Source organism: Heteronotia binoei, chromosome 12 (genome assembly GCF_032191835.1).
Source record: "Heteronotia binoei isolate CCM8104 ecotype False Entrance Well chromosome 12, APGP_CSIRO_Hbin_v1, whole genome shotgun sequence".
NCBI lineage: Eukaryota > Metazoa > Chordata > Lepidosauria > Squamata > Gekkonidae > Heteronotia > Heteronotia binoei.
In genome coordinates, this window is record NC_083234.1 from 57,454,040 (window position 1) to 57,466,170 (window position 12,131).

A 12,131-nucleotide genomic window follows, 5' to 3' on the forward strand; every position below is an offset into this window, starting at 1 on the left:
AGATTTTGAAAGTTTTTCTCTCTGATATTCTAGGCTCAGGTTGCTGCCTCCAGTTATGAAAAGACATTGGAAACACTGCAGGCAGAACACGAAGCTCTGAAACTGGCATATGAACAGCACAAGCAAAAGGTATGTCCTGGAACTTCCCATGCATGAGCACTGTAAACAGCCAAAGACAACATCAGGTCCTTGGACTCTGCCAGAGGGAAGACCAATGTACTTGTGCAACACGGAAGGCTGTGTTGTCAGATTTCCAGAGCCACCAAAGCTGGAGCTGGTGGACGTAGATCTGTTCCTGATGCATGATACAGGAGTACTTTCCACATAGTTTTCATGAACAAGATGACCTAATGGCATTATGCTGGTTCTTGTTTTCTGGTACAATTTCTACAGCAGCTCTCAGAAGTTATGCTAAAGAGCTGTCCCTCTCATCCCTGTTGCCAGAGAGGGCTGTTCCCATATTCTTGCCTATTTTGGTTGAAAACTTCTTTTTTCCTTTTCACAAAGCAATTGTTTGCACAGCAATGATGTGTACCTTGGGTGTTCCAACAGATGACTGCCGAAGTGGAGGAGAAAAAACAGCTCATGGGACACTTGCAAGGGAAACTGACCACTCTGGAAAAGCGATTGGAAGGCAACCTCTCTGGTGATGAGCATGTACGGGAGCTACTCCAGGAGGTAATAAGTGCATTTGGAAAGGATGTCAAAGCAGTGCATTAAGGACACAGAAATTTTTATCCCTAACATCTTATCCCTAACACCTTCTGAGGCCAGTGGAGTTTGCTCGCCCACACAAGTTCTTGCTCTGCAAGAGTACCTGGATTCAGTGGGCATGCTTCCAGACTGGATGCCTGCCTCCATAGAGGCTCTGTGGTTGCGTACTGACAGGGCGTGTCAGTTGCTTTGTAGTGCAGCTTGCGCTAATGGCTGTTTGTGTTTTCTCTAGAAAAGCATTCTGGAACAGCGGCTAGAGAGTGCCCTGCAGCAGCTTTCAGTAGCACGGACGAGTCACGCAGAGAGTGTGAGCCTCTTGGAGACTCAGGTATGCATGCTGGACAAGGTCTTTGTGTGAAAGAGCTACCGCATTCATTGATCCTGAAGGACCGTTCTTGACTTGGCAAATACAAGGCTTAATTTGAAAAGTGGTTAGCCTTGGCATCCGCTTTCAGTGCCACATCTCAGACCTGGAATTAGTGAGAGAGTATTTCCTCTGAGCGTGTGCAGAGCATCTCTCACTGCCAGCCCCATGCATTAGGGATTAAAAAAAACAGCTTCTTGGGAAGAAGATTTGGCTGTGTCTTTTAAATTATTAACTATAGATTGGTCTGGTGCCTGAACTGACACATCAGAGTTGCAGCTGTTACTCTACTCCCAGATGCTGGGTATGAACTTATGTTTGTAGAAGTGCTGAGAGGACAGTAAATGCAAATCTTCTAGTCCATGGCCAGTCTTGGAAGTTCAAACCGCGACTTGAGCCAAAGCATGTTCCATTCTAGATCCACCAACTGAATTGCAAAGTAACAGAAGGGCAGGTGCAGCTGAGTGAGAAAGAAGAATCCATGCGGAACATCCAGGAGAGCAGTTTGTACCAGGTAGAGGCAATGTGAGCTTGTGTATTTCTTTTCTCCTTTTGTCATAAATTGGGGGGGGGGGGGGCTGTACTGGAAGACAGTTAAGAATTTTGGACCAGAAATGAATGTGTGTGTTCATCTTGCAGCTGAAAGGTCTGGAACAAGCCCTCCAGCTTGCCAACGAGGCAGCGGCAAAAAGTAAAGATGATGCCAGGGAAAGAGAGCAGCAGATCCAAAAGCTGGTGAGTGGGAGGAGGAAAGTAGATACTGAGAGCTTTTAACATAAAATTTCTTCCCTTCCTCCCTGGCCATGGCAGGCCCAGGGGTTATTCATTGCACTTTTACCCTTCTTCTACCATGGATACCCAAGCAGCACATTTTCTTACTATATGGCTTCAGGCTAAAATAGTTTGTAAATCCATAAAATAAACCTGAAAGATGTGTCAGAATAAAACTTGCCAGTTGAGTAAGGAAGGCCATGCAAGCTGTTTTTGTTTTAAACAGCGTGTTAGATTTACCAGGAGGCTGAAGAGGCATCATATAAACATCTTAAATAAATAAATGTATAAACACATGTGCACACTTCTTCTTTCTGGCACCTGTAAGATTGGTGGAATTGCCTGCCTCTCCTTCTCCCTTGGCAGCAAGCAGACCTGGAGCTGGAAAGCGTCAAATCAGAGGAAGCCATCTCTGCTGTGAAGCATCAGTGTGCTGAGCAGGTCAGAAGGCTTGAGGAGCAGGTTGCTACCCTTGAAGCAGAACGAGAAGCTGAAATGATGGGTGCCCAGCACAAGATTGTGAGTACTGCATGCAAATGAGAATCTGTGAATTGGTGAAATTATGCAAATTGAGCTGTTTTGCATAATGGATCCTGACTTTGCTAGTCATAGGAGTGGCAAGGTTACAAAAACTGTGTTCCCAAGTACTGAATCTTCACCTATTCTGTGGCTTCTGGAATCATCCACACACTTTCAATCAAATCTTCACAGCCATAATGGTGAGAAACTTGAGCATTTGGAGGCCCAAACTAGATGTCTTGTCTAACAGGAGTCAGATTGGGGTTCCCCCAAGTCCAATTCTGGTCTTTTAGGTCAGACAATCGGGCGCTAGGGCCCAATTCGGCTTTGGCACATGGCACTGCAGGAGGAAGTAGCTTCAGCCTCTCCCCCACCCCTTGCCCCCCAGTCATTTTTCTTAGCCAAAATGGGGGAGGGGCATTTGCCCCACTGTGGGAGCTGCATGTGCATCTGACATTAGTGGACCCATTTCCGCAGTAATTTTAGTTAGGTAATGACTAAAATGGACTCTGGTCCTTCACCTCTGTTGCTGCTTCCCTCTGTACTCATTGGTCTGAATTACAGTGATGATATGGAATGTCCAAGAGCATTTTAACTGCTTTGAGTGAAGATGTGAGCAACAGAACTCTGGCACATAGAAATCAGCGTTTGTGATGGAAGTTATTGATTAGGATACGCAAGAAACTTCACACAGGACCTTAGAGCAAGAGCAGCTTTACTTGGGCAGAGAGGCACGTTGACTTCAGTTCTTCCCAGAAACTGTATGATTTATACACCATTAACAGTCCAAGAAGGCAGCCCCTTTCACAATGTCATGCTTCCACACAACAACGTTGTGAAGTATCTATTTCAGGAGAGTTTATTTCACTGTGCATACATTCCATGTGGAGGAACTGAGGTTAAGAACTTGCCTAAGGCCTTTCTTCAAGCTGGACAAGTGCAATTTAAATGCCAGTTGCTGATATCCTACTGAGTAGATGGCTGGGTGGGTGGGTGCAGGCATCTTTGAACCTAAGTGAAATACTTCTAGAGCTATTTAGCTGTTCCGGTGAATGTCCTCATCCCCACCAGCTGCTCCCTCCCCAGTGTCAAATTTTTGATTTTAAGTTCCTTGGGACAGTGATGTGTTGCCTTGCGGTTTGTGAAGCGCCATGCCCATAGAAGGTGCTGTATAAATAGCAATATTAATCTTGATGAAGTAGTCCATTGCTTTTTCCCACTTCATTAGAGCCAACTAGAGAAAGAAAACGAAGAACTCCGAGACAGCCACAGGGAATGTGAAAGCTCTTCAAGAAGGCAAGAGTCAGAATTGGAAAGGCTAAAGGTATGGGGTGAGGAGGGTGGATGGGCTGGAACTCTGTGTTCAGCCAGATGGAAGCTGGGGTCTCGTGGGTGGGTGGGCAGCATGGCCTTGGGGCTGAGCCAAGCCCACACAGTTGATGTTTTGGCAGTGCAGCAGGGAAGACAGGGCCCAAATATCAAAGCAGATTACCAAGTCATAGAGCCAGCAAGCTAATTTCAGGGCCAGCTGAACTAACGGGGAACTTGAGACTTCATTTTTATACTGTAAATGTTTACTTCTCTATCCCATACCAGACAATATGATTTGTGAAAATGAAGGGTGACTGGAGGGGGGGGGGCAGGGAAGAGAATGATAGTTCTTTGACCGGCAGTGGATTTGCAAGACTTCCAGTAGAGAAAGGTCATTCCCGAAAGCTGCTGAGGTCCTTTAACCAGAGAGACCAAAAATGGAAGAATATGTGTCTGCAGCACTGGGGAAAGTATATTATCTTCTTGGGATCCTGGAGAGCTGCTATCAAAAACTGGGTTAAATGGCACCAGTAGTCTTGGCTGTGTGTATGATCATATATGACGTGTTCTCAAGGCAGTCTGCCACCCAAGTACTGGCTTCGCCCAGACTTGCTTAACTTCAGAAATGGAATTGCTTTAAGCACAAAGTTTAAAGTGCCAGCATCGGGGGGTGAAGAGACTGGGGTGCTTCTGGGTGCCTCTTTGATTATGGAGGTCCAGGTCACTGCCGCTGTCAGGTCTACCTTTTTCTATCTGAGGTGGATCAGGCAGTTGTTCCTGTATCTCAACTCCCATAACCTGGCTACAGTGCCCCATGCAATGGTCACTTCCAGGTTGGATTATTGTAATCCCCTTTACATGGGGCTGCCCTTGACTCTGCTCCGGAAACTCCGGCTGATGCAGAATGCAGCAGCATGTATGTTGATTTCGTTTATGCAGAGGTGGATCTATCCTGTGCAAAATGCACTGGCTGCCTGTTGAGTACCAGATCAGTTTCAAGGTGCTGGTACTTCCTTCAAAGCCCTATATGGCCAGGGGCCGCATATTTTTGAGACCACTTTTCTCAATGTGAGCCCCGTAGGGCTCTAAGATTGGCAACTCAACCTCTCTTGGTGGTCCTTGGCCCCAGAAACATCCAACTTGCCTTGATTAGGGTCAGGGCTTTTTCAGCCCTGGCCCCCACCTGATGGAATGAACTTCCATTGGAGATCAGGGTCCTGTGGGACCTGCCGTTCTGCAGGGCCTGTAAAACAGTTGAGGCAGCAGACATCACTTTCTATTGGGCCTCCCCGCCACCCACCCCAGCGACCTTGGAGATCTGATGGACCTCTAGGCCTGACTTGGTCTTCACTGTTGAGGCAGCGTTTTACAAGTTGTGTATTTTAGCTGTTTTTATATTGTAAATTTTCATATTGTTTTAATGTTAAACTTCAGATAGTAGAGAACCCTTCTTGAGCCTGCTTTGCAGGAAGGGTGGGATATATAAATATAAGAAATAAATAAAAATAAAGGAAACCTCTGTTATGGAAGACTTTCTGCTTTTGCTTGCTTTCTTCATTCCCCAGAGTTCCTGTTGACAAGTCATTATATGGGATGACAGTCCTATGAAGTTCATATGTTTGTGCTATAGAAGCATTTGATAGAAATTTAACCCAAATAAAGCTAGCTAGAACGGGAGAGGTGAACTGACTGGAGAGAGGTTTCTTCCCCATTGCTATCAGCTTGATGCCATTCTTAACTTTCCTTCATCAGTAACATCCAGATTCTTGTTCCTTTGTAGGCAGAATTAAGCAGTAGGGAAACAGTTAGTGTTGAAATTGCCAAGGCCCTGGAAGAGACACGGAAACACAAGGAGGACTTACAGCAGCAGGTAAGTCTATATTGCTAGTACCCCACTGTGAGTTAATCGGCCTTGCGTCCCTTTCCCCAGAGACCAAACCTGAGGGAATCTAGAACATCTGCTGTGCAAAGTAGTTTGCAGTGTGACCCTAAGCTAGCCATTGCCTTCCTTGGATTTGAGGTGTGTCTGCATGGGTTCTTTGCTCCAAATTCCACGCTTTTGGGATGTGGGGTTTTTTTCAATGTGTCATTATACCAAAATATGCATCAGCTTCTCTGAATTCCCAGCTTTCATAATTTTTAAAAAGCAAGCCTCTAGACCAGGGGTGGCCAACGGTAGCTCTCCAGTTGTTTTTTGCCTACAACTCCCATCAGCCCCAGCCAGCGTGGTCAGTGTCTGATGGGAGTTGTAGGCAAAAAACATTTGGAGAGCTATCGTTGGCTACCCCTGCTCTAGACTCTTTGCTTGCAGAGATGTATAGGAAAAAGCATATCTCTACAACAAAATGGGCTAGAAATTGACTTCTTTTATTAAAAGGAAAGCTGAGAAAAATGTAGGACTTGATGCATATAATGGTATATAATTATTAACACTATAAAATTGATGATTTAAAAACTATCAGGAAAACCTACTGTATACATTGCTTGTCTTTGTGTTGAAAACACCTTGGTAGACATTTTGGTCAGACTCTAATCACTTCAAAGGAATCTGCCTGCTTAGAACTGATAATTGTGACGTTCTCTCTCCAAAACAAACCTGTTTTGGAGATCACCTGGTAAAGTAACTGATTGCCCAATTGGATAGCTTTGTCTTGCTCCATCATCCAGCCACTGTTTGCAATAGCCTTTTTAGCAGTACTAGGGATAGGAGGACATGACTGGTGCCCCTTTGTTCTTTCTCATAGCAATGGTGGTTTTGCACCTACCTCCTGCTATTCATGAGAAAGACTGTCTTGAAGCTTTCACCCAATGGTGTAGGCTGTTCTGCAGTCTCTACCCAGCAAGGAGAAGCCAGAGGCAGTAGCCCTGCAAGGCTCTGTGAGGATGTTAGCTTTGGGACCTTATTATTCCATGTTTCTGTAGTACAAGGAGGGCTTGGGTGCCACACAGAATTGCCTGGAGATTTCCTAGCCAACACTGGAATGAAAAATAACGGAACTGATAATGTGTGAAGGGTACATTAGAGAATTATGTGGAGGTGCTGCTCAGGGTTATTCAAGGCAAGCTTTTTTAAAAAGTGAGTATTTGAGCAGAATTTGAAGGCAGAAAAGGTGAGGGAAAAGAGGCTGATTTATGTGGGTACTGTACATATCCCAGTATTTTGCCATTCATGACTGAACAGTCTTTGTTTGAAAAGCCTTGTGTGCAAAGGAGATAACAAGATCTCTGTCTTTGGCACCCGATTTGTGATGGTGGCTTTCACATCAGGTGATTAAAAACAGAAATCCATGTGTGAAATTGCCCATAGTCAGGAGTGGAAAATTTCTCAAGTAAAAACCAAGAGCCAAATTTTAACTCCCTGGCCCCCATTTTGGTGTTTAGGTTGCAGACCTGTCCTTGTCGCTGAAGGAGAAGGACTGGCTGATTATGGATAAAAGTGACACGCTCCTGAAAAAAGAGGAAGAGCTGAATTGCTTAAAGCGAGGTGAGGCCCAGCAAATCCTGACTACTGCTTGCAGGGTAGTGATGCCATGATAACTTGTCCCCTCCCCTCTTCTCCTGTGATGTCTACCCAACTCAACATCTGCCCATTTTCCAGTTCATTCCTCAGATCTCTTGACACCTGCCTATCTCTGGCACCTAACCTCTGGTATTTGCTCACTTTCTGGTGGTGGTGATTGGCTGTAAATTGTTTGTGTCATCTGGATTATAATCCATAAATCAATGTTCACTTCAGGCAGAGGTGGGGCACTTCAGACTTAATCCTGGACTCTTGTTTCAGCATCTGGCCTTGGCATGTGTGCTAGAAAAGTATGCGTAAGCATGTGTAAAGTGATTTTCTTCCAATTAACCATAACCAGTCCAGGATGAAGGGAAATTGCAGACCAGCATTCAGCTTCTTAAATACTGCCTGCAAAAGGAGTCAATGCGTGAAGTTCCTAGTACTCTTAAATGGAACCACCTGGACACACACACTCTTGGCGTTCCTCTCTATGCTGCCCCAACTGATCCACGACAAAGGAGCTATTCATAAAGAAACATTTCCTCTGACTTGCTTGGGAGTGCTTTATACCCTGGATGTGGGGATGAACAGCATCTGCATTCCCACATCTCTGGATGTATTGACCTAGAAAGCAGCTCTGCTGGAAGTTTTCTCTGAATCCACTTGTTGCTGTTTTCCTCTGCCCCAGGCTACGAGGAGCTTCGGCTGCAGATGCAGCATTTGCAGACTGACATTGAGTTGTGCCAGCAACAGGCTGCAGAAAGGGAAACTGTGATGGGGGAGCAGGTGAGCACTTTGCGGGAGCAACTACAAGAGCAACAGAAGTGTCGGCTGGCCAGCAAGAGCCAGGTGAGCAGATGTGCCTTCAGCCTGTGGCAGGGAGCGCTCATAATGTGCCAGAGCATTTCAGTGAACTTTTTCTTAGTGCTTTTGCCTAGAGTCTTCCTGCCTCTTACTGTATCTGGAGAGCAGCAGCTAAATGAAACCTCCAGCTTCAGAGACAGTATACCTAGTGCTATACCTAGCTAACATAGGAGGGGGGCAAAACCAGGGGAGGGCTATGGCCTTCAGGCCCTACTTTTGGGCACCTTGGAGGCATGTTGCTGGTCATTATCAGAAAGAGCATGCTGAAATAGTTGTACCCGTGGCCTACTCCCATGAGTCCTTATGTACGTTAGACAATATGGGCTAGACTTGGCATTGGTCTGTGAGGCAGCCCTCACAGTTTAAATTCTGGGCTTTGTATGTCATGATTACATGAGAGTTTGGAAAATCTGTGCAATGCAGTACTGGGCACAAAATTCAATTTCTGAGAATTTCAGCTTTCATTTTTTAAAAGAACATTTTTAGCCCTTATGGTAGAGGGAGATGGCTGAAAGTGACTGGGCACTTAGTGAATCTGGGGGTGATGGTGAAGAAAGATTTCCATTGCCCAGGCAATTAAGCTACTGTGCCTTGTACACATCCTTGCCCTATTATGTGGTGAGAAATAGGAGATCTTACGTAAAATAAGTGTTCAAATTTGCAGAACTGGCACAAAACTGATTTAGTTTACATATGCCCTTGCTTTCCTTGAACCATATGACCTGTATCCATGTAGCTAAGGCTAACATGTAATCTGGAACAGCCATCCCTTTGGTATCAGCGCCTCTATCTCTTCACCTCCACCCTGCATATATAGTAAGAAGAAACCTTGCTGTGTTTTTAATTGGTGTGCAGCGCTTTTCTTGTCTGCTTTTGTCTCCGAATAGACTGCTGGGTTGGAATTGGCATCCAAAGCCTTGCAAAAACAATTACACCCCACTGAGGATGGAGAAATGGAGCCAAATGGAGAAGTGGCTGCTGCAGACGTAGTCCAGCTGCAGGTGGAGAACAGAGAACTGGAGCAGCTAATTGCAGAGAAGAACAAAGTAAGGGTGCAATTGATCAAGAGGCTTATAAACCGTATACCATACTGTGCCAGGCCTTTGGTCCATGTAGCTCACTTGTGACTGGCTGTGGGTCTCCCAAGATGTCAGGGAGAGAATGGTATTTCCCAGTACTTGCTAATTAGAGGAGGAGCTGTGACTCAATGGCAAAATGCCTTTGCATGCAGAAGATCTGAGAAATTACTAGACACAGCAATCCAGAATAGGCTGAAATACCCAGTGCTTTGCTCACTTGAGGAAAACAAACCCTCAGGTGCATCTGATTAGCCACAACTGACTGTCTTGCACTGTTTTATTATTTTGCTGGCATGGCAATATCATCTGTACAACAACTACCTGTTTCCAAAGAGGATCTGTTACATTTCCAAGGTTAACGAGCTGCTTTATGTGGATAGGTAATAATAGTGAAATGGTTACCTCCTTCCTGCATAGGAGCTAGCTGGCTTATACTAGGAACTACATGTTAGCTGGTTTGATTATTTTTGGAAGCTGAAGTGTCATGTCATTCTGCCCTCCCCCCCGCCCCCAGATGATCAAGCAATTACAGCAGAGGATGGCAGAACTAAAGAAGACATTGCAGAAAGAACTGGTAAGCTCACTCCAAACTGTGCACCAGCCTGAATCAGAACTCCTTCAGCTCTGTGCTTAGGGCAACATTTGAATGTTTATGGAGCTGTTGCACTTTCAAAAGAGTAATGGTTTAACTGGCCAACAAAAACACCTTATCAGAAATTCTTCTCCAAACCCATGGCCTCCTTTATGCCACAGTTCAGCAGGGATGGCACATAAAGTGATAGTGGAAGAAGATACTTGGATTCTTGATAAAATGTATTTTTAAAAAATAAAAAAGCCATGAATTTCTAGCCCTTAAGACTGCAAAAGTATTCTTCAAAATATGTGTGTAGTCTGTGCTGAAATTTCAGGAGCCAGAAAAGAGGCTGAATATTCTAGAATCTAGAGGTCAGAGTTGGGGGAGGTGTCAATCTTACCCACCCACCCTCCTATAACTACTACAATGAGGGTAAGTGACTGAAAAATAGCAAGCATTTTAGAATTATGCAGGATAAGAAACTATACAAAAGCTGTAGAATCATGGTTTTCCTTGGTGCAAGATGGAAATTGCCTGGGGACTAAATTTAATTTAACCACCAACAAAATACATTCACAATGGAGAAAATATAATCATACCATTAAACATTTTTTTGGTTCTTTTCCATATTATAGTGTAAAGGATTTTATAGTAAAGATTCTAATCAATTTACAAATCTACAGCTTTAGTGGACCTGACTCTTACAAACTAGTTGAAGCTAATGTTTAGTTGTGGCTTCCAGTCTGTGAGCAGGCACAGCTGGTTAACTTGTGTAGAGCACAGGGTGGGGAAGACTGCATTCCTTTTCTTGTTTCTTTCCTAGAAGAGAGGCACTTTCTCTTCTTGCAAAGAGCTTGTTGTCATGAAAAGATTGGAGAAAAGTATGCAGTAGTGTCTGGTCTGTCGGTTTATGATAGAGGGTGAACTTTCACTGGGCCTTTTATAATCTGGAACTGTGTTCCTTTCAGAAAATTCGACCAGAAAGTGAGGTCCCAGAAGTGGCCAACGCTGCCTTGACTGTGACAAACAACTCAGACCTGAATGACTCCCGGGAGATAAACTTTGAGTATCTTAAGCACGTGGTACTAAAATTTATGTCCTGCCGGGAATCAGAGGTAAAAAAAAATATTGTTTGATGCTGCTTTTAGTATTTCTCTCCTTCCTTCCTTTTCATCATGTATGTAGTGTCATTTTTTAAGTAAAACAAATGAAAGTAAGGGATGAATTCAGATCAAGCAAAGCCAGAATAGGCCACAAGAAGCCTTGTTTGTTTGGAACCAATATAACAGAAATAGACTGTCTTGCCATACAAAGCTGCCATACAGAATTAGGCCATTAACTCAGTATTGATTTGGCTGGCAGTGGTTCTCCATATCCTTCCCAGCTGTGCTGGGAATCTTGCTAGAGACCTACCTGCCTGCAAAGGATGTGTTCTACCACTGAGCCATGGCCCCTGTCTTACTGCAAATTTAGTGACTGTTCTTTAGCTACCAGGCCTGGCTTCTAAATGCCTGCCCCTCTCTCTGTGAGCCCATGCGACAATTCAGATTTATTCAATAGACATTTCTGGTTCCCTCTGCTATTGCTTTCTGTGGCAGCCCTGGTGTTGTGGTATAGCCTGCCAGAAGTACAGAAGACAGCACCCTTGTTGGGGTTTTGCAGGAGTATTTCTGCTGACACTAGTAGCGTTAAACTCTGCTTCCGGTCATTCTAGGTATATTTTGCTTTTATAAGTTGCCTTGTCATGAAGGCAGGATATACTTTTTTGAATGAAGGGAGCTGCGTGATGACCCACTGTGGCTCTGCTGTTGTGTTTTAGGCATTCCACCTCATCAAAGCCGTGTCTGTTTTGCTAAACTTCTCTCAAGAGGAAGAAAACATGCTTAAGGAGACTCTGGAATACAAGGTAAGGCTAGCTCTGAACTCTCAAGAACTGTTCAATTGTGCACTTACATCACTGGACAACTTTGTGTATGCTAAGCTATCATCAAAAGCTGATCAGCAGACCTTTCATTACTGAGAGCCAGTTTGGTGTAGTGGTTAAGTGTGCGGACTCTTGTCTGGGAGAACTGAGTTTGATTTCCCACTCCTCCACTTACACCTGCTGGAATGGCCTTGGGTTAGCCATAGCTATTGCAGGAGTTGTCCTTGAAAGGGCAGCTACTGTGAGAGCCCTCTTAGCCCACCCACCTCACAGGGTGTCTGTTTTGGGGGGAAAAGATATAGGAGATTGTAAGCTGCTTTGAGTCTCTGATTCAGAGAAGGGCAGGGTATAAATCTGCAGTCTTCTTCTATTCTTCATGCAACTCCATCCCAGCAATTCAAATGTTCATCAGTACACCATTGTGTAGTTGACACACTGAGCAATGCTTACCTGCATACGAATTAACTCTTTAAGTTGGTTGTTGGCTGTGTGGGCACCTGCATTTACAG

General features: G+C 44.6%; 1 protein-coding gene across 4 annotated transcripts in view; it reads left to right on the forward strand.

The window, feature by feature from the left end:
• Positions 1-12,131, forward strand: part of GOLGA1 (golgin A1) — a 32,173-nt gene that overhangs the window by 17,874 nt on the left and 2,168 nt on the right. For 2 of the 4 annotated variants that reach the window (XM_060250932.1, XM_060250935.1), the window contains 14 exons: positions 34-129; positions 553-678; positions 947-1,042; positions 1,497-1,592; positions 1,718-1,813; positions 2,216-2,368; positions 3,597-3,692; positions 5,460-5,549; positions 7,061-7,163; positions 7,870-8,030; positions 8,933-9,091; positions 9,639-9,698; positions 10,667-10,813; positions 11,518-11,604. In XM_060250932.1, the coding sequence (XP_060106915.1) occupies positions 34-129; positions 553-678; positions 947-1,042; positions 1,497-1,592; positions 1,718-1,813; positions 2,216-2,368; positions 3,597-3,692; positions 5,460-5,549; positions 7,061-7,163; positions 7,870-8,030; positions 8,933-9,091; positions 9,639-9,698; positions 10,667-10,813; positions 11,518-11,604 (1,566 nt within the window). The remainder of the gene's footprint in view (positions 1-33; positions 130-552; positions 679-946; positions 1,043-1,496; positions 1,593-1,717; positions 1,814-2,215; positions 2,369-3,596; positions 3,693-5,459; positions 5,550-7,060; positions 7,164-7,869; positions 8,031-8,932; positions 9,092-9,638; positions 9,699-10,666; positions 10,814-11,517; positions 11,605-12,131) is intronic. The other 2 variants (XM_060250934.1, XM_060250933.1) reach the window with 2 other exon arrangements.